The sequence below is a fragment of the Triticum urartu genome, chromosome 2 (assembly GCF_003073215.2).
Source record: "Triticum urartu cultivar G1812 chromosome 2, Tu2.1, whole genome shotgun sequence".
In the NCBI taxonomy this organism is placed as follows: Eukaryota; Viridiplantae; Streptophyta; class Magnoliopsida; order Poales; family Poaceae; genus Triticum; species Triticum urartu.
The window spans coordinates 516050902-516072709 of record NC_053023.1 but is presented as its reverse complement, the minus strand read 5'-3'; the positions used below and the strand labels follow the sequence as shown (position 1 = coordinate 516072709).

Sequence of the window (21808 nt, the reverse complement as noted above, 5' to 3'; positions counted from 1 at the left end):
AGTTTTGATGTACCGAAAGTAGTTCGGAGTCCCGGATATGATCACGGACATGACAAGGAGTCTCGAAATGGTCAAGACATAAAGATTGATATATTGGAAGCCTACATTTGGACATCGGAAGAGTTCCGGGTGAAATCGGGATTTTACCGGAGTGCCGGAGGGGTTACCGGAACCCCCCGGGGGTTAATGGGCCTTATTAGGCCCTAGTGGAGAGAGAGAGAGGGGCCGGACAGGGCAGGCCGCGCCCCCCTCCCCCTCTGCTCCGAATTGGACTAGGAGAGGGGGGCGGTGCCCCCCTTTCCTTCTCCTTCTCCCCCTTCCTTTCCCCCCTCCTAGTAGGAGTAGGAAAGAGGGGAATCCTACTCCTACTAGGAGGAGGATTCCTCCTCCTCACGTGCCCTCTAGGGCCGGCCGGCCTCCCCCCTTGCTCCTTTATATATGGGGGCAGGGGGCACCTTTAGACACACAAGTTGATCATTGATCTCTCCCAGCCGTGAGCGGTGCCCCCCTCCACCATAATCCACCTCGGTCATACTGTAGCGGTGCTTAGGCGAAGCCCTACAACGGTAGCTTCATCAACATCATCACCACCCCGTTGTGTTGATGAAACTCTTCCCCAAGCTCTACTGGATCGTGAGTTCGCGGGACGTCACCGAGCTGAACGTGTGCTGAACGCAGAGGTGCCGTACGTTCGGTACTGAGGATCGATCGATCGTGAAGACGTATGACTACATCAACCGCGTTGTCATAACGCTTCCGCTTAACGGTCTACGAGGGTACGTGGACGACACTCTCCCCTCTCGTTTCTATGCATCACCATGATCTTGCGTGTGCGTAGGAATTTTTTTTGAAATTACTACGTTCCTCAACAGTGACATCCGAGCCAGGTTATTGCGTAGATGTTATATGCACGAATAGAACACAAGTGAGTTGTGGGCGATACAAGTCATAGTGCTTACCATCATGTCATACTTTGGTTCGACGGTATTGTTCGATGAATCGGCCCGGACCAACATTACGCGTACGCTTACGCGAGACTAGTTCTATCGACGTGCTTTGCACACAGGTGGCTGGCGGGTGTCAGTTTCTCCAACTTTAGTTGAACCGAGTGTGGCTACGCCCGATCCTTGAGAAGGTTAAAACATCACTAACTTGACGAACTATCATTGTGGTTTTGATGCGTAGGTAAGAACGGTTCTTGCTCAGCCCGTAGCAGCCACGTAAAACTTGCAACAACAAAGTAAAGGACGTCTAACTTGTTTTTGAAGGGCATGCTGTGATGTGATATGGTCAAGACATGATGCTATATTTATTGTATGAGATGATCATGTTTTGTGACAAAGTTATCGGCAACTAACAGGAGCCATATGGTTGTTGCTTTATTGTATGCAATGCAATCGCCCTGTAATTGCTTTACTTTATCACTAAGCGGTAGCTATAGTCGTAGAAGCAATAGTTGGCGAGACGACAACGATGCTATGGTGGAGATCAAGGTGTCGCGCCGGTGACGATTGTGATCATGACGGTGCTTTGGAGATGGAGATCAAAGGCACAAGATGATGATGGCCATATCATATCACTTAATATTGATTGCATGTAATGTTTATCCTTTATGCATCTTATTCTGCTTTGTTTGACGGTAGCATTATAAGATGATTTCTCACTAAATTTCAAGGTAAAAGTGTTCTCCCTGAGTATGCACCATTGCCAAAGTTCGTCATGCCGGGACACCACGTGATGATCGGGTGTGATAAGCTCAACGTTCATCTACAATGGGTGTAAGACAGTTTTACACACGCAGAATACTCGGGTTAAACTTGACGAGCCTAGCATATGCAGATATGGCCTCGGAACACTGAGACCGAAAGGTCGAGCGTAAATCATATAGTAGATATGATCAACATAGTGATGTTCACCATTGAAAACTACTCCATTTCACGTGATGATCGGTTATGGTTTAGTTGATATGGATCACGTGGCCACTTAGATGATTAGAGGGATGTCTATCTAAGTGGGATTTCTTAAGTAATATGATTAATTGAACTTAAATTTATCATGAACTTAGTACCTGATAGTATTTTGCTTGCCTATGTTATTGTAGATAGATGGCTCGTGTTGTTGTTCCGTTGAATTTTAATGCGTTCCTTGAGAAAGCAAAGTTGAAAGATGATGGTAGCAATTACACAGACTGGGTCTGTAACTTGAGGATTATCCTCATTGCTGCACAGAAGAATTACGTCCTGGAAGCACCGCTGGGTGCCAAACCCGCTGCAGGAGCAACGCCAAATGTTATGAATGTCTGGCAGAGCAAAGCTGATGACTACTCAATAGTTCAGTGTGCCATGCTTTACGGCTTAGAACCAGGACTTCAATGTCGTTTTGAACGTCATGGAGCATATGAGATGTTTCGGGAGTTGAAGTTAATATTTCAAGCAAATGCCCAGATTGAGAAATATGAAGTCTCCAATAAGTTCTATAGCTGCAAGATGGAGGAGAATAGTTCTGTCAGTGAACATATACTCAGAATGTCTGGGTACCATAATCACTTGACTCAGTTGGGAGTTAATCTTCCAGTTGATAGTGTCAATGACAGAGTTCTTCAATCATTGCCACCAAGCTACAAGAGCTTCGTGATGAACTATAATATGCAAGGGATGGATAAGACGATTCCCGAGCTCTTCGCAATGATAAAGGATGCGGAGGTAGAAATCAAGAAGGAGCATCAAGTGTTGATGGTCAACAAGACCACCAGTTTCAAGAAAAAGGGTAAAGGGAAGAAGAAAGGGAACTTCAAGAAGAACGGAAAACAAGTTGCTGATCAAGAGAAGAAACCCAAGTCTGGACCTAAGCCTGAGACTGATTGCTTCTACTGCAAAGGGACTGGTCACTGGAAGCGGAACTGTCCCAAGTATTTGGCGGATAAGAAAGATGGCAAGGTGAACAAAGGTATATGTGATATACATGTTATTGATGTGTACCTTACTAGAGCTCACAGTAGCACCTGGGTATTTGATACTAGTTCTGTTGCTAATATTTGCAACTCGAAATAGGGACTACGGATTAAGCGAAGACTGGCTAAGGATGAGGTGACGATGCGCGTGGGAAATGGTTCCAAAGTCGATGTGATCGCCGTCGGCACACTACCTCTACATCTACCTTCGGGGTTAGTTTTAGACCTGAATAATTGTTATTTGGTGCCAGCGTTAAGCATGAACATTATATTTGGATCTTGTTTGATGCGAGACAATTATTCATTTAAATCTGAGAATAATGGTATATCTTTTATGGTCATGCACCCTTGAAGAGTGGTCTATTTGTGTTGAATCTCGATAGTAGTGATACACATATTCATAATGTTGAAGCCAAAAGATGCAGAGTTGATAATGATAGTGCAACTTATTTGTGGCACTGCCGTTTGGGTCATATTGGTGTAAAGCGCATGAAGAAACTCCATACTGATGGACTTCTGGAATCACTTGATTATGAATCACTTGGTACTTACGAACCATGCCTCATGGGCAAGATGACTAAAACGCCGTTCTCCGGAACAATGGAGCGAGCAACAGATTTGTTGTAAATCATACATACTGATGTATGTGGTCCTATGAATGTTGAGGCTCGTGGCGGGTATCGTTATTTTCTCATCTTCACAGATGATTTGAGAAGATATGGGTTTATCTACTTAATGAAACATAAGTTTGGAACATTTAAAAACTTCAAAGAATTTCAGAGTGAAGTGGAAAATCATTGTAACAAGAAAATAAAGTTTCTACGATCTGATCATGGAGGAGAATATTTGAGTTACGAGTTTGGTTTACATTCGAAACAATGTGGAATAGTTTCGCAACTCACGCCACCCGGAACACCACAGCATAATGGTGTGTCCGAACGTCGTAATCGTACTTTACTAGATATCGTGCGATCTATGATGTCTCTTACTGATTCACCGCTATCGTTTTGGGGTTATGCTTTAGAGACAGCTGCATTCACGTTAAATAGGGCACCATCAAAATCCGTTGAGATGACGCCTTATGAACTTTGGTTTGGCAAGAAACCAAAGTTGTCATTTCTTAAAGTTTGGGGTTGCGATGCTTATGTGAAAAAGCTTCAACCTGATAAGCTCGAACCCAAATCGGAGAAATGTGTCTTCATAGGATACCCAAAGGAAACTGTTGGGTACACCTTCTATCACAAATCCGAAGGCAAGACATTCATTGCTAAGAATGGATCCTTTCTAGAGAAGGAGTTTCTCTCAAAAGAAGTGAGTGGGAGGAAAGTATAACTTGATGAGGTAATTGTACCTTCTCCCTTATTAGAAAGTAGTTCATCACAGAAACCGGTTCCTGTGACACCTACACCAATTAGTGAGGAAGCTAATGGTGATGATCATGAAACTTCAGATCAAGTTACTACTGAACCTCATAGGTCAACCAGAGCAAGATCCGCACCAGAGTGGTACGGTAATCCTGTTCTGGAGGTCATGTTACTTGACCATGAAGAACCTACGAACTATAAGGAAGCGATGATGAGCCCAGATTCCGCAGAATGGCTTGAGGCCACGAAATCTGAGATGGGATCCATGTATGAGAACAAAGTGTGGACTTTGGTTGACTTGCCCAATGATCGACAAGCCATCGAGAATAAATGGATCTTCAAGAAGAAGACTGACGCTGACGGTAACGTTACTGTCTACAAAGCTCGACTTGTTGCGAAATGTTTTTGACAAGTTCAAGGAGTTGACTACGATGAGACCTTTTCACCCGTAGCGATGCTTAAATCCGCCCGAATCATGTTAGCAATTGCCGCATTTTATGATTATGAAATTTGGCAAATAGATGTAAAGACTACATTCCTGAATGGTTTTCTGGAAGAAGAGTTGTATATGATGCAACCTGAAGGTTTTATCGATCCAAAGGGTACTAACAAAGTGTGCAAGCTCCAGCAATCCATTTATGGACTGGTGCAAGCCTCTCAGAGTTGGAATAAACGTTTTGATAGTATGATCAAAGCATATGGTTTTATACAGACTTTTGGAGAAGCCTGTATTTACAAGAAAGTGAGTGGGAGCTCTGTAGCATTTCTAATATTATATGTAGATGACATAGTGTTGATTGGAAATGATATAGAATTTCTGGATAGCATAAAAGGATACTTGAATAAGAGTTTTTCAATGAAAGACCTCGGTGAAGCTGATAATATATTGGGCATCAAGATCTATACAGATAGATCAAGACGCTTAATTGGACTTTCACAAATCACACACCTTGGTAAAGTTTTGAAGAAGTTTAAAATGGATCAAGCTAAGAAAGGGTTCTTGCATGTGTTACAAGGTGTGAAATTGAGTAAGACTCAATGCCCGACCACTGCAGAAGGTGGAGAGAAAATGAAAAGTGTTCCCTATGCTTCAGCCATAGACTCTATCATGTATGCAATGTTGTGTACCAGACCTGATGAGTGCCTTGCTATTAGTTTAGCAGGGAGGTACCAAAGTAATCCAGGAGTGGATCACTAGATAGCGGTCAAGAACATCCTAAAATACCTGAGAAGAACTAAGGATATGTTTCTCATTTATGGAGGTGACAAAGAGCTTGTTGTAAATGGTTACGTCGATGCAAGCTTTGACACTGATCCGGACGATTCTAAATCGCAAACCGGATACGTGTTTATATTGAACGATGGAGCTGTCAGTTGGAGCAGTTATAAACAAAGCATCGTGACGGGATCTACGTGTGAAGCGGAGTACATAGCTGCTTCGGAAGCAGCAAATGAAGGAGTCTGGATGAAGGAGTTCATATCCGATCTAGGTGTCTGATACGTCTCCGCCGTATCTATAATTTTTTATTGTTCCATGCCAATATTCTACAACTTTCATATACTTTTGGCAACTTTTTATATTATTTTTGGGACTAACATATTGATCCAGTGCCCAGTGCCAGTTCCTGTTTGTTGCATGTTTTATGTTTCGCAGAATATCCATATCAAACGTAATCCAAACGGGATAAAAACGGATGGAGAATATTTTTGGAATATTTGGAGAATTCCGGAAGAAAAATCCACGCGAGACAGTGCCCAAGGTGGCCACGAGGCAGGGGTCGCGCGTGCCCCCTGGGCGCGCCCCTGACCCTCGTGGGCCACCCGTAAGGCGGTTGATGCCCTTCTTCGGCCGCAAGAAAGCTAATTTTTGGTAAAAAATCACGGCGAAGGTTTCGGTCCAATCGGAGTTACAGATCTCCATATATATACGAAACAGTGAAAGGGCAGCAGACGAGAACGCAGAAACAGAGAGAGACAGAGAGGTAGATCCAATCTCAGAGGGGCTCTCGCCCCTCCCACGCCATGGAGGCCACGAACCAGAGGGGAAACCCTTCTCCCATCTAGGTAGGAGGTCAAGGAAGAAGAAGAAGGAAGGGGCCCCCTCTCCCCTTCTCTTCCGGTGGTGCCGGAACGCTGTCGTGGCCATCATCATCACCACAATCTTCACCAACAACTTCACCGCCATCATCATCGACTCTTCCCCCCTCTATGCAGCGGTGTAACCTCTCTCTTACCCGCTGTAATATCTACTTAAACATGGTGCTCAACGCTATATATTATTTCCCAATGATGTATGGCTATCCTATGATGTTTGAGTAGATCTGTTTTGTCCTATGGGCTATTTGATGATCGTGATTGGTTTGAGTTGCATGTTTTATTATCGATGTTGTCCTATGGTGCTCTCCGTGTCGCGCAAGCGTGAGGGATTCCCGCTGTAGGGTGTTGCAATACGTTTATGATTCGCTTATAGTGGGTTGCGTGAGTGACTGAAACACAAACCCGAGTAAGGGGGTTGTTGCGTACGGGATAAAGAGGACTTGATGCTTTAATGCCTATGGTTGGGTTTTACCTTAATGATCTTTAGTAGTTGCGGATGCTTGCTAGAGTTCCAATCATAAGTGCATATGATCCAAGTAGAGAAAGTATGTTAGCTTATGCCTCTCCCTCATACAAAATTTGCAATAATGATTACCGATCTAGTTATCGATTGCCTAGGGACGAATAACTTTCTCGTAACAAAAAGCTCTTTACTAAAACTAACTTAGTTGTGTCTTTACCTAAACAGCCCCTACTTTTTATTTACATAATCTTTATTATCTTGCAAACCTATCCAACAACACCTACAAAGTACTTCTAGTTTCATACTTGTTCTAGGTAAAGCGAACATCAAGCGTGTGTAGAGTTGTATCGGTGGGCGATAGAACTTGAGGGAATATTTATTCTGCCTTTAGCTCCTCATTGGGTTCGACACTCTTACTTGTCGAAAACTATTGCGATCCCCTATACTTGTGGGTTATCAGTGTCATACCTAGTTCATCGGGTCCAATGAAAATCTTTTGTGACAATACTGGTGCAATTGCCTTGGCAAAGGAATCCAGATTTCACAAGAGAACCAAGCACATCAAGAAGCGCTTCAATTCCATCCGGGATCAAGTCCAGGTGGGAGACATAGAGATATGCATGATGCATACGGATCTGAATGTTGCAGACCTGCTGACTAAGCCTCTTCCACGAGCAAAACATGATCAGCATCAAGACTCCATGGGTGTTAGAATCATTACTGTGTAATCTAGATTATTGACTCTGGTGCAAGTGGGAAACTAAAGGAAATATGCCCTAGAGGCAATAATAAAGTTATTATTTATTTCCTTATTTCATGATAAATGTTTATTATTAATGCTATAATTGTATTAACCGGAAACATAATACATGTGTGAATACATAGACAAACATAGTGTCACTAGTATGCCTCTACTTGACTAGCTCATTGATCAAAGATGGTTAAGTTTCCTAGACATAGACATGAGTTGTTATTTGATCAACGGGATCACATCATTAGGAGAATGATGTGATTGACTTGACCCATTTCGTTTGCTTAGCACTTGATCGTTCAAGTTTACTGCTATTGCTTTCTTCATGACTTATATATGTTCCTATGACTATGAGATTATGCAACTCCCGAATACCGGAGGAACACTTTGTGTGCTACCAAACATCACAACATAACTGGGTGATTATAAAGGTGCTCTACAGGTGTCTCCAATGGTGTTCGTGGAATTGGCATAGATCAAGAATAGGATTTGTCACTCCGATTGTCATAGAGGTATCTTTGGGCCCTCTCGGTAATGCACATCACTATAAGCCTTGCAAGCAATGTGACTAATAAGTTATTTGCGGGATGTTGCATTACAGAACGAGTAAAGAGACTTTCCGATAACGAGATTGAGCTAGGTATTGTGATACCGATGATTGAATCTCAGGCAAGTAACATACCGATGACAAAGGGAACAACGTATATTGTTATGCGGTTTGACCGATAAAGATTTTCGTAGAATATGTAGGAACCAATATGAGCATCCAAGTTCCGCTATTGGTTATTTACCGGAGACATGTCTCGGTCATGTCTACATAGTTCTCGAACCCGTAGGGTCCGCGCGCTTAAAGTTCTATGACGATCGGTATTATGAGTTTATATGTTTTGATGTACCGAAAGTAGATTGGAGCCCCGGATATGATCACAGACATGACGAGGAGTCTCGAAATGGTTGAGACATAAATATTGATATATTGGAAGCCTACATTTGGACATCGGAAGAGATCCGGGTGAAATCGGGATTTTACCGGAGTGACGGAGGGGTTACCGGACCCCCCGGGGGTTAATGGGCCTTATTGGGCCCTAGTGGAGAGAGAGAGGGGCCGACCAGGGCAGGCCACGCGCCCCCTCCCCCTCTGGTCCAAATTGTACTAGGAGAGGGGGGCGGCGCCCCCCTTTCCTTCTCCTTCTCCCCCTCCTACTAGGAGTTGGAAAGAGGGGAATCCTACTCCTACTAGGAGGAGGATTCCTCCTCCTGGCGCGCCCTCTAGGGCCGGCCAGCCTCCCCCTTGCTCCTTTATATACGGGGGCAGGGGGCACCTCTAGACACACAAGTTGATCGTTGATATCTCCCAGCCGTGTGCGGTGCCCCCCTCCACCATAATCCACCTCGGTCATACTGTAGCGGTGCTTAGGCGAAGCCCTGCAATGGTAGCTTCATCAACATCGTCACCATGCTGTCGTGCTGACGAAACTCTTCCCCGAGCTTTACTGGATCGTGAGTTCGCGGGACATCACCGAGCTGAACGTGTGCTGAACGCGGAGGTGTCGTACGTTCGGTACTGAGGATCGGTCGATCGTGAAGACGTGCGACTACATCAACCATGTTTTCATAACGCTTCCGCTTAACGGTCTACGAGGGTATGTGGACGACACTCTCCCCTCTCGTTGCTATGCATCACCATGATCTTGCGTGTGCGTAGCATTTTTTTTTGAAATTACTACGTTCCCCAACAGTAACCCCTTCGGGGAGAAGATTAGAGCTGACCGGAGAGATGTGCCCATGCATGCCTGCCCTGGAAAGCAGACGGGACAAGGCATCCGCTACGAAGTTGAACAAGATGGGAGAAGCAGGATAACCTTGCCGTAGGCCCCTACCATTGGCAAAAAAACTTACTAACCTGACCATTAACTGAGATGGCAGTATGGCCTCCCGAGACCAGCTACATGATTCTATGAACAAAGTGCCCCTCAAACCCTTTAGCCAACAGAACCCTTCGCAAAAAAGGCCAGCTCACCGAGTCGTAAGCCTTCTCAAAATCAAGCTTAAGAATCAGGGCTTTAGACTTACGAATCTTGAGGTCATGCACAATTTCATGTAAGCAAAGAATCCCATCCAAAATGAAATGACCTTTAATAAAGGCCGATTGAAAAGGGCTGATGGTACGGTGAACAATGGGGGAAAGGCGCGTAGCGAACCCTTTGGTAGGAAATTTGGCGAAATTATTGATGAGAGCAATAGGCCGGAACTGCGAGATCAAGACATCTCCTTTGACTTTAGGAATGAGAGAAATGACAGCATAATTAAGACGAGAAATATCCACCGTTCCCAACCAGAAACCTTGGATGATCTTACAGACGAGCGCCCGCAACTGCGGCCAGAATTTCTTAAAAAAGGGAAGCGAAAAAACATTTGGCCCAGAGGCAGCGTTCAGATTAGCCGAGCTAATCACCTTCCAGATTTCCTCGTCAGATAAAGGTACCATTAAGTCCATGTTTTCATCAGGAGATATCTTACTACCCGCGTCCCAGAAATTTGAGGAGAAGGAAAGACCAGAATCCGGCTTGGAACCAAGAAGATTGGAGTAGAACCCAACAATGTGATACATAATGAGAGATTGGTCCAAAGTCCTGACACCATCGATAATAAGACTATCAATGAAGCATCTCCGGCGTCTACCATTGGCGATCGCAAAGAAGTAAGCCGTCATAGCATCACCCTTCAAGGTCCAGTTAAGGGAGCCTCGCTGTCGCCAATATATTTCCGACTGCTGATGCAACAACATCAATGCATCTTGCAGGGAGTAACGGGTGGCCCATTGAGAAGTAGAGAGCCCAGAAAGGTCCGCAGAGTGGTCCAAATCCCAGAGTTGGGATTCAAGGGCCTCTTTTTCCCTACGCTGGTAGGCCGCCCTGTTACAAGACCAGCCCCTTAAGAATTTGTGTAACTCATATGAAACCTTACGCTAGTCATCCATGGGACCAAAGGAACAGCGAGGGGAGTTGAGAAGGTTAGCAATCTTGGAAGCCAGCATTTCACAAAATCCATCCACTATAAGCCAAGAGGCATCAAATTGGAAGCGGGAAGGAGACAGAGAAGAGATAAGGCCCGCATCCACGACGAGGGGAACATGATCGGAGCCAACAATAGGCCTGGCTTTCAACGCCGCGCGAGGGAAGAGCGACTCCCACCTATCGCAGACAAAGACCCGATCCAACACTGACCGGACAGGAATTGACTGATGATTAGACCAAGTGAACCGTGCCCCCACCCTAGGGAGCTCACGGATCGCGCAATTACTAATGAACCCATTAAATGCATTGGCAAGGGGCCAAGAGAAGTTAGGGCTATTTTTATCCGCCGGGGAACGCAACAGATTGAAATCACCACCAATTAATAAAGGAATATTACAGGATTCAATCTTATTAGAAAGCTCATCAAGAAACAAAGGAGCGAGGGAGTGGACAGCGGGGCCATAGACCACCAAACACTCCCATAACGTGTTTAGCTGACGATGATGAACCACAATGCTAGCCCAAAAGATGCCATGATCAAAAGTAATGAAATCAAACACATCCCGCTTAGACCCTATCAAGATGCCCCTAGAGTGACCCGAGGTAGGAAGGTAGTGCCAGTCAAACCTATCCATGCCTGTAACCGCAGACAGTTCAAAGGAGGAAAAAGATTCCTTAAACGTTTCAACAAGCCCTAAAATGTCAATGTGCTCACCGCAAACCAAGTCATGAATCTGGTCTCGACGCCCCCTAGCGGCGAAACCTCTAACATTCCAAAAAAGAGATTTCATTTATAGGAAAGGTTTTTAATATGGAGACTAGATCTGCACGGGGCTAGACATGATTTAGACCGCTTGGACTGACCTCTCTTCGCTTGGGAGGGAGGTGGAGGCGACTGGCCACAACCAATTGTCGCTCCAGCCTCCCCAGGCTGACCCTTGGCCGCAACAGGCCCCATAGCATCCGCGACCTCCATGGCCTTGGTAATAGCTGCCTGGGCAACCTCATTTGCCCTAATGACAGATAGAAGACGAGAAGGAGAACCCATCCCCGGGTCAACAGACACACCAACATCCGACATAATATGTAGCAAATGACCATCCGAAAGAGCAGGTAAAACGAGACGAATAGGGGAGGCAGGGAGAGGGGTATGGACAGGCGTACCTGAAGAAGGAAGATCCCTGGCCGCAGCGCGCCTCTCAGCCCTCAGCGCCACAGACTCGCCAGAGTCACGCACGCGCCGGCCCTTGCGCTCCGTGGGCGCAGGCGAGCGCAGCAACGGAGAACACACAGGCGACGCCGGACCCAGACCAGATCCCGAAGCAGAACCCATTTCCTTATCTAGACGACGAGCCAGACCCGCCATAGATTGCTCGAAGCCAGATGAAACCCTACTCTTAGCAAAAAACTTCCGGACCGAGGACTTCTTCTTCTTAGACGGAGGCCCAGTGGATAGAGGGGGGGGGGAGCAGGAAGATCTTCGATCCCAAAGAAGGAAGGGGATTGCGGACGAGCAGGCAAATTGGAGCAGACACCAGAGAAGGGCGTGCCTTTGCTAGTAGCATTCACACAAGAGGCCAAATCATCCTTCTGAGCATTAGCAACCGGGGCATTGGCCTTAAACAACTCTTGTTCCTCAGGCTCCATTCCATCCCATTCGGATTGAGTAAAACGGGGGTCAGTGCCACCACTCGGATTTTGCCCACCAGCCGAACCATCCCCCTGCTTGTCATGATGATTACTGTTTACCGTATCGCCAGGCATAGATTTGACTTAAAATACCTTACAACATAGAGGAAAGTTGGAAAACACAATTTTTAAATACAAGTGACAAACATTACCCAGTTAACCGAGTGAGCCATATCGTCCATTTTGTCACAAATAAGCACTGTTCGAAAACTAACATCAGCATCATGTTTTCTATAGGCATTATAGATAGTGTTCACTAAGTGGGCTATCTCCAACAAATACGTCTTTTGAGATCTGCTTGTTGTTGACATTTTCATCCCTAAAGCCGCCTCCGCGTAAGAATTCATGTTTGACTGACATTGTTCCTCTCAAAAAGAGAATCAGTGGGCTATGCATCCACTTCCGATCGTCGTCGAAAGTTCAAAGATTCACGCCTAGGAGGAAAAAACAATTAGAGTGGCATGTGCTCTTGAACATCCATATAATTAAAAACTACTCTATATGAATTCCGAATATGTAGTGTTTGACAACACAGAAAAAACAAAGAAATTCTACCGATAGTTTTGTAGTGGATGAATAATTTTCCCTTTGAGGCTTCGAATGAAGTGCAAATGAATGGTAAGGAAAATTTCATGAGGATTTCAATCCTATGAATCAAACGGACACCAAATAATAAATTCCAAGGATTCAAAAACCCTATGAAACTCCAAAAAGTTACACTCAACCAAGATCATCATTGTTCATATCGACGTTTGTCCAAAGAAACATGTGTTACACTCAACCAAGATCATCATTGTTCATATCGATGTTTGTCCAAAGAAATGCGTTGTGTTTATTCGTGGCATCGTCGGTCTGTCCGCTCACGCGATCAACGTGGCCGATCGGCTCATAAGTCACATCATGCCGTCTTAAATAGCCCGGCGAGCGGTCAAATGGACTCACTAAGCTACTCCTAGAAAAGAATGTATTCGGAGTTTTCGGAAACTAGGCCCCTATGCCATTGCCATTGCCATTGCCATTGTCATGTATGGTCCGGCAGGGGGGCAGCTACCAAACCAAAGGTCGCTCTTGCTTTTGATTTTTCATTCAAAACCCCGATCGATGAATGAGAATCGACGGGACGAGACGTACACAAAACACCGAGAGACAGACCGTGTGTGGGATTCGACGGACAGCGACGCGCCCACTACCCTTGCCTCCGTCGTCCTCTCTTCTTCCCTCGCTAGCGTCTCTTTGGCCCTGTTTGGTTCAGCTTTTATCGACAGATTCCGCTACCGCGCAGCAGAATCTGAACCAAAGGACGAACCCAGCAGAATCCGATTCCAGAAATCCGTTGCCAAAATCTGAAACAAAAGCGGAAGCAGCCCAGGACGTGCTTTCCAAAATCTGATTCCGCTGCGGGCCAAAATCTGAAAAAGCTATATCAGCTGGTTTGCCAAATGGCCTACATCTTTTTCACATCAGATTTTTCACAGCTGTTTTTTCACAGCAGATTTTTCACAGCTATTTTTAGAAATCCACAGCTGAACCAAACAGGGCCTTTGTCCCATGTTTTTCCACATGCATCTTCTCCTCCATTTTGCTGCCGGGAAACATCACGCACGCATGGCAAGATTACTCAACGCACCTCATTTTCCAACATAGGGAAGGGAAGCTGCTTGCAGCAGTCCACGCCACCAACTTGGCACTGTGGTGCACTGAATTTGGCAGCACACCAGACCACACTAGTACCAGTACCTGTATCAGTAGCAGTGTGAAATGGAATTAAATCACATGAAAACATCCATTCATTTCTCTTGAATTATCCACTGATGGTGTCCACGTGTCAACGGATGTGCTACTCCCGTGGATGGATGGATGGATGGAGTCAAGCGAGCAGTGCACCGCACTGGTCCAGCCGCGTTGCTGGACTTCGCAACTGCAGCCGCTCGCTGGCGTCACATGCGCCATCCATCACATGGCTGGCTAGCTGGCCGTGGCTGTACAGCAAGCACGCACGCGCGCGCGCCCGTTGCTGTGACAGCTTGCTTGGGGCTACGTCGTACAGGTACAGAAAAGAAGGAAGCGTACGTAAGGTGGTCGCCTCGGCCTCTCTCTGCTTTAGTTGCCGCGACATGACTGGCTCCGTGGTGGGTGCGGTTGCATGCCGGGTCGGTGAGGGACATGCTATTGGGCTATAGGCAGCAGCTACTCTACTACGCCGGAGAGAGATCTCACGTCGGTGGTTGCACCGCCGGCCGGCTATGCTAGCCGGCCAGGCGAGCCAACAAAAAAAAAAGGTGCTGCTGGAGAGGAAAGTGTCGGCGTGGAGCAGGGATGGGCCCGCGTCCGTAGAGCAGAGGATCCCCGGGCCGGGCCGGGCCGTGCGGGCGGCAGCGAGCGAGCGAGCGTGACGACTCGGCGCGGCGGAGTACGCTGCACCCATCACGAAAGATTCGCGCGGCCGGGGCGGAGCAGCGTACGCGCGCGCCAGAGATCTCGACTGTTTTACTATGAATGGCGGGTGGGCCCTATGGATCCGCTGCCACTGTGGGTCGGATCCGCGCCATGCCTCCTCCAACAGGGCGGGCGTGTTCCTCGTGTGGTGTGGGTACCGTACCGTAACGGGAAAGCCGTGCGAGCCGGCTACTCCAACAAACAGCCCTGTTCCGAAGCAGCAGCGGCAGCCACCGACCCGTCGCCGTCAAGATGGATCCAAGACCATGCATACATACACAGGAAAACACGGGCAAAACAGGGTGAAACTAAAGCACGGGCACCCAAATGCGATGCAAATCCTATCCGCCCCGACCCACCCACTGCCGACCCACCCGCACCCGTACCGCGCGCCCATCCACCGCCCGTGATCCATCCGATCCGGCTGTCTCCCCCGCCCACTCTGCCTCCTCGGCCTCGTGCAGCTCCCCCCTCCCCTCCCTCCCCTCCCTCCCTCCTCCTTCGACCGCGACCGCGACCGCCGCTCGCTGTCAAAACCCAGCCCAGCAGACCAGTCGACTCAGTCACGAGCATCCAAATCCCAAGCCAACACACACCTCACCCGCCTCCTCCTCACCGCACACGCTACACGCCACCTCCTCCTCCCCGGCTCCCCTCCCCCGCCGCCCCGATCCCCTTCCCCGAGAGCAGCCTCCCACGTGACCCGGATCCGACCGCTCCGTCCCCCGTCCACGGCCGCCCGCCCAATTCGCGGGAATTCCTCGAGGCCCGGCCGCAAGCAACCAGGGCCTGTGAGGCAGATCCATGGAGCGGGGCCGGCCGCGGCGTCGACGCTAGCACATCGCGAGGAGCTCCTGGTTTCGTCGCTCACAGAGAATTCTCTTGCCGTTTGGCTCGGCAAGCGTGGCTGCGGCGATGGCGATGGCGAATCCCTCCGCGGCCGGTGCCCCAGGTTCGATTTGCAGCCCTCTCTTGTCGCAGTTTCCGTCTACGCGATTTTTGCCTTTCGGGGAACTGCTTCGGTTAAAAGTTGGTCCGGTTTCTCTCTCATGGTAAGCTAGGCTTCGCCTAAACTGAGTCGGTAGTTGATTAAGTAAGTGGACTCGGCTAGTTGACTGCTTGTGCAGAAAAATTAGCGAAACTTCATCTAACTTGAGTCGATGCCAGCCTGTCCATTTTGTTTCCAGTATTTGGGTTGCGATCGCTCTTATTGATCCGAGTAAATCGCCCTCTATTCAAAGTAATCACCATGTTTGCCCAATTTTCTCTAGTAATAGTATTTAGTACCGCACCTTATGGAGTGATGAGTTGCTCTCTCGTACCGATGCCTGTGATGTGAATTGCGATTCACTTTATGGAGTGATGTGAATTGTGATTCACTTCCTTTTTTTTCTTCCGATTCCGAAGCGTGATCCAGTCAATTGAAAAAGTATGGATATTCGTGTGACTTAGTATTTTCTATTTTTGTTAATATGCTTGATCTGTGTTGAATCCGTATGGTGGCAAATTTAGCACATGGCAGTATTTTATTGATGCGCTAATGATAAATAGGAGTAACGGACACTTCAGTTGGGTAGAGTTTTGTGCTTGAACTTTTCTAATCATGATTAGGAAAATTCATGATAAATGATTAAATTTCGACAATCGGAAATTTAGAAAGCAAATAGTGTCGTACTCCCATGTATCCTTGGCCTCTGCTGTTCCTGTTCTAAAGCGTCTGATCACCTAATTAATATTGTAAATCAATTGCTTCCATGTAGGAATCTGTAGCGACGCACTGTTCCGGGAGCTATGGCATGCTTGTGCCGGTCCGTTGATCACAGTACCCAGACAAGGCGAACGAGTCTATTACTTTCCCCAGGGTCATATGGAACAGGTACTCACCGGTTTATATATCTTCTCTGCCTGCCTGTCTCATTTGATCAATTCTTCTTGCTAGATATAATATTTTTCTCAAACTGATCATGATTTACTGTATAGCTTGAGGCATCTACAAACCAGCAGCTTGACCAGTACCTGCCGATGTTCAACCTACCATCCAAAATCCTATGCAGCGTGGTCAACGTAGAGCTCCGGGTCAGTGTCTTTTTACCTGCCTGCTGCAACCTCTTTGCTTGGAGTGTCTGGGAAATGGTTGGTCTAGCTATGCAGCTAGAAATGTTATCCTTTGCTAACCGGCTGAACTCTGTAATGCAGACGGAAGCTGATTCAGATGAAGTTTACGCTCAAATTATGCTGCAACCAGAGGCTAATGTGAGTCTTCCTGTTTTAACCATTGCTAACATGCAAATGGCTCATTTTACTTTCCAATGTACTCCCTCCGTTCTGAATTACTTGTCTTGGATTTGTTTAGATACGGAGGTATCTAGCATTAAAATGAGCCTAGATACATCCGTATCTAGACAAATCCAAGGCAAGTAATTCGGAACGGAGGGAGTACAATCTTATGCCCTTTTCATGTTGCAGTCTACAGTACTTTGTTAGTTCAGTTTCATGTCCCTGTTTACATGTACATTCATTAATTTCCCTGTTTGAACCCCCTTTATTAGCAAGGTGAGCTCACAAGCTTGGGTCCTGAGCCAAAAGAACTCGAAAAAGGCACCATACATTCCTTTTGCAAGACACTGACAGCTTCGGATACGAGTACCCATGGTGGTTTCTCTGTTCTTAGGAGGCATGCTGAAGAGTGTCTTCCTCCGCTGGTTAGCATTGAAAGCATTTTTTACTCCAGTTGATGTCTACACTATTTCTGGCTTATTGAATGGTAGGGTTGCTTCACAGGACATGTCTCAGAATCCACCATGTCAAGAACTGGTAGCCAAAGATCTCCATGGAACTGACTGGCATTTTCGTCACATATTTCGGGGTGAGTTTACAATTTGAGCATTCAGCTTGAAGCCCCTTTAAGCTTCTCGTCGCTGTGTTCTTATTGTTTAATTGTTTCGGTGTAGCACTTCATGTCACAATTGAATGCTGAACTCTTACTACTGCAGAAACATGCAGCATATACTGATTCATTACTTCATGACTATGTGTGAACTCTCTCTCCCTCTGTCTGGTTCTATCTCATACCTTCCGGCGTTTTGTGTTTCAGGACAGCCTAGGCGACATCTACTTACAACTGGCTGGAGTGTCTTTGTTAGCTCAAAAAGATTGGTTGCTGGTGATGCATTTATCTTTCTGAGGTACACAACACAATACTGTAATCCTGTCATGTGGAGGCAGTTTTATGCATTTTCACCTCTCTCCTGTCTCGGCTTAATTCTGGTGAATAGTAATAAGTAATATTTGTATCATTTGCAGAGGTGAAAATGGTGAGTTGCGGGTTGGAGTAAGGAGGCATATGAGGCAAGTAAATAACATGCCATCATCTGTGATATCAAGCCACAGCATGCATCTTGGAGTCCTTGCAACAGCCTCCCATGCAATCTCCACTGGGACCCTCTTTTCTGTTTTCTATAAACCCAGGTAAGGTTCAACCAGTTTTCGTCTTTGTTATGCCCGTTGCTGCATGGTAATGGTTATTTCTGGCAACCAAGCAGTAATGCAAGATAATAAAGATTTTTTCGCAGTTTTTACTTGATTGCTATGGCAATTCCTTATGTATGTTGTACATTCTGCTTAGGTGTGAGATACAACTGTTGCTCATTTGGTCTATTATACCTGTTATGCATTTATGTCCGAGAATTCACCCAACTAATGTTTCTTTTTGCTTAACTGGGATGGCATCATGGTTGTCGTAATGAGTATTAACAATTGGTGATTTTTTTATCCATACAATCTGGTGTATAAGGCTTACCGGGCCTCTCTGATTTTGTTTCCAGAACAAGTCAATCTGAGTTTGTGGTGAGTGTTAACAAGTACCTTGAAGCGAAGAAGCAGAACATTTCTGTTGGAATGAGATTTAAGATGAAATTTGAAGGCGATGAAGCTCTTGAAAGAAGGTAACCTGGGGTTGCTTTTGACAAGAGATGTTGGCTTTATTCCAACCATCTAGGTGGATATGACAAACATTTCCCTGGTTACAGGTTCAGTGGAACAATAATTGGTATTGGGAGCACGCCGACGGTGTCAACATCTCTATGGGCAGATTCTGATTGGAAATCTCTGAAGGTACTAAGATTCTGTATTTTTGAGGGTTCAACTAGAACTACAGTTTCTCTGGAGTGCTTTTAGTGGTGCATTATCATGTTTCCATGTTTGCTTTCTCATATCTGATACTTTCCTGTAATTATTGCCAGGTCCAATGGGATGAGCCTTCATCCATTCTTCGTCCAGATAGAGTTTCACCATGGGAATTGGAGCCACTGGATGCAGCTAATCCACAACCCCCTCAACCTCCACTGAGAAATAAGCGTCCCCGACTTCCAGCTTCACCTTCTGTGGTTCCAGAACTTGCTCCAAAATTTGGTAAGATATATGAACTCCTTAGCACCTGTTACGATTAATATATGTGGTATATGGATGCAATGCTCAGCTCTCAGTCATGAATATCATATTTTTATGTAGTCTAGTCCATTATCCTTGAGTTTTACATATCTAAGCTGGTGCTATTTGTATCAGGACTATGGAAGTCCCCGGCTGAACCAAGCCAAACCCTCTCATTTTCGGAGCCACAACAGGCTCGAGGGTTATTTACTAATTCACGCTTCTCATCATCATCAAACGTTGCATTCAATCAGTTCTACTGGCCAGCAAGAGAATCAAGAGAAGACTCTTATGCTGGAAGTACTAACAAAGTCACTGTTGAAAGAAAGCTTGAACCAGCTGCTGGTGGTTGCAGATTATTTGGAATTGAGATAAGATCTGCTGTGGAAGAAACACAACCCGTGCTAACTGTCTCAGGTGATGGTTATGACCAAACGGCTGCATCTGTAGACGTGGACTCTGGCGAGCTCTCGCAGCCATCCAATATGAACAACTCTGGTGCCCAAGCAGCAAGCAGTGAGCGTGCTCTTCTTGAGACCCAAAGTCGCCAAGTTAGAAGCTGCACAAAGGTGATAGTTGTCACATTTTGAAGATGCTCAATTTTCAATTCTTGTAGGGTTCAGGGTAATTTAGTACTGATCCTCATTATGATTCCTCCTCTAGGTAATTATGACAGGAATGGCAGTTGGAAGAGCAGTGGACTTGACAAAGCTATATGGGTATGTTGATCTTCACCGCAAGTTGGAGGAGATGTTTGATATACAGGGGGAGCTATGTTCCACACTCAAGAAATGGCAGGTTGTTTATGCGGATGAAGAGGATGATATGATGCTCGTTGGGGACGATCCTTGGGAGTAAGTACCCTTATCACTGTCTGTGAATGGATGCAGCTTTCCTATATCCAAGTCCTAATTCCACTCTACTTCATGTTGTTGCAGCGAGTTTTGCAACATGGCGAAAAGAATTTACATTTATACATATGAGGAGGCCAAGCAGTTGGCACCAAAGGCCGCCAAGCTCAGCCGTGTGAACTCATCACATGAATCGGCCACTCCGCAGAGTGGCTCAGACTACCCAGCCTCGTTTGCCAATGCAGATTGCTGAATGCTAAGTTGCTAACTTTGCTCTAATTACGCTCTTTCTTCCTTTGATCATTCGGGGAAATTGCCCATGATCATCCACTCTACTCGGGAGAGCCACGTATGATTCGTTCACGGACAAAAGACATTGTGTGCGTTGCTGTGGTGGGTTTGGTTCTGTGTCAGCAAGGAATGCCTGGAAGAGGCATTCTGGCATTTCATGACGTTTTGTCGCCAGTTGGTTTTATGCGAGAACTGGCGGTGAGCCGCAGTATGCATATTGCCGTAGACCTTGCCCTCGTTGCTTGCTACAGTAGTAAATAGGCGTATGTATATATTGATGATGTTTGGGTACCTGTACGAATTGATGCAGTTCAGCAATTGTTACTTTTAGCAGCAGCAACCTTTTCGCTAGTGGTGGCGGTGGTTAGTATGTTTCCTTGTATCATGTATACCTTTCTCCCTCGTGGAAGCCATCTGTATATATCTAAGAAGTAAAGTTGTGTTTTATGGTCTTTGGCATCTGTGCCTTTTTGTTCTTTAGAGATTGGGCATCTGTGCCTTTCGTTTCCTGAGGTCCAGCGTGAGGTATGTCGGCATGATCGCCCCCCACTGAGCCTGCCTTTAAACCATACTTAGGCCACCTAGGGAGGCAAAATTTTGTGTTTTGACCCTTTTTTGAAAGTTACTCGAGATCTAACCCTGGTTTGTAAAAATTTCGGGATCTGTCTCTAAGTGGCCTAACTTTCAAATCTCGACCAACTTTCAGAAAAGGGTCAAAGCATGAAATTTAGCCACCTAGGCAAGGCAGGAAATGTCTCTTTCATGAAGGGCCTCTTTTGGGTTGTAGGAATTTTGGCGGATCTGAAATTTAAGGATTTTTCTCCTACGAAAGCCATTTGGATCATAGGATTGCGATACCAAATTACTATGGAATCCTTTCCTGTGCCTCCCATTTCATGTGAATCTTCTTAACATAAGCTGAAACCGTATTTTACCTTTTTTTTAGAAGTCCAATGCTCTTTAACCCTCTCTTTACCTTCTCTCGTCGATACTTGAAATTTTCTATGTTTGCAATCTGTGCATTGTTCAAAGGCACTTGTTGCATAATTCCTGTATTTTCAGTTCTAGTAGGATTTCACGAATCTTATGCCTATGTTTCAAGATTTTTTTAACGGTCATTTGGAACTGTTCCATCTTAGCTTTAGCATGATTGCGTTGTTGCCAAAGAAAGAAGAGGTAGTTCGGATCAAGTAGTTCAGGCTAATATGTCTTCTTAACGTGAGTTTCAAAATATTCACGAAAGTGGGCACCAATAGATTGACACAGATTGCCTATTTGTGGTGCAACCGAGCCAGACAGCTTTCATGCCTGGGAGACACATTCTTAAAGGGGTCGTCGTCCTGCATGAGACGCCGCATGAAATTCACTCGAAGAAGCTAGATGGGGTTATCTTCAAAGTGGATTTCGAGAAGGCATATGATAAAGTTAAATGGCCTTTTCTTCAACACGCAATGCGCATGAAAGGCTTTAA

The 21808-nt window shown here is 45.9% G+C and overlaps 1 protein-coding gene across 1 annotated transcript; it reads left to right on the top strand.

The window, feature by feature from the left end:
- The first annotated feature begins 15296 nt into the window (after positions 1–15296).
- On the top strand, positions 15297–20790 carry LOC125538382 (auxin response factor 9). Its single transcript, XM_048701636.1, has 14 exons — positions 15297–15719; positions 16528–16643; positions 16748–16843; positions 16964–17020; positions 17317–17469; positions 17549–17633; positions 17862–17952; positions 18071–18235; positions 18592–18711; positions 18796–18880; positions 19009–19177; positions 19331–19764; positions 19859–20049; positions 20134–20790. The coding sequence occupies exons 1-14, from the start codon at positions 15683–15685 to the stop codon at positions 20297–20299; spliced, it is 1965 nt and encodes a 654-aa protein (XP_048557593.1). The 5' UTR covers positions 15297–15682; the 3' UTR covers positions 20300–20790.
- The last annotated feature ends 1018 nt before the right edge of the window (positions 20791–21808 follow it).

What these genes read in the sequence shown, in the direction of transcription:
- LOC125538382 (XM_048701636.1), top strand. Translation starts at nt 15,683, where the DNA reads ATGGCGATGGCGAATCCCTCCGCGGCCGGTGCCCCAG. An exon ending in TGCTGCAACCAGAGGCTAAT is followed by an intron (nt 17,021 to 17,316) that starts GTGAGTCTTCCT and finishes CCCCTTTATTAG; the next exon opens with CAAGGTGAGCTCACAAGCTT. An exon ending in TCTGTTTTCTATAAACCCAG is followed by an intron (nt 18,236 to 18,591) that starts GTAAGGTTCAAC and finishes TTTTGTTTCCAG; the next exon opens with AACAAGTCAATCTGAGTTTG.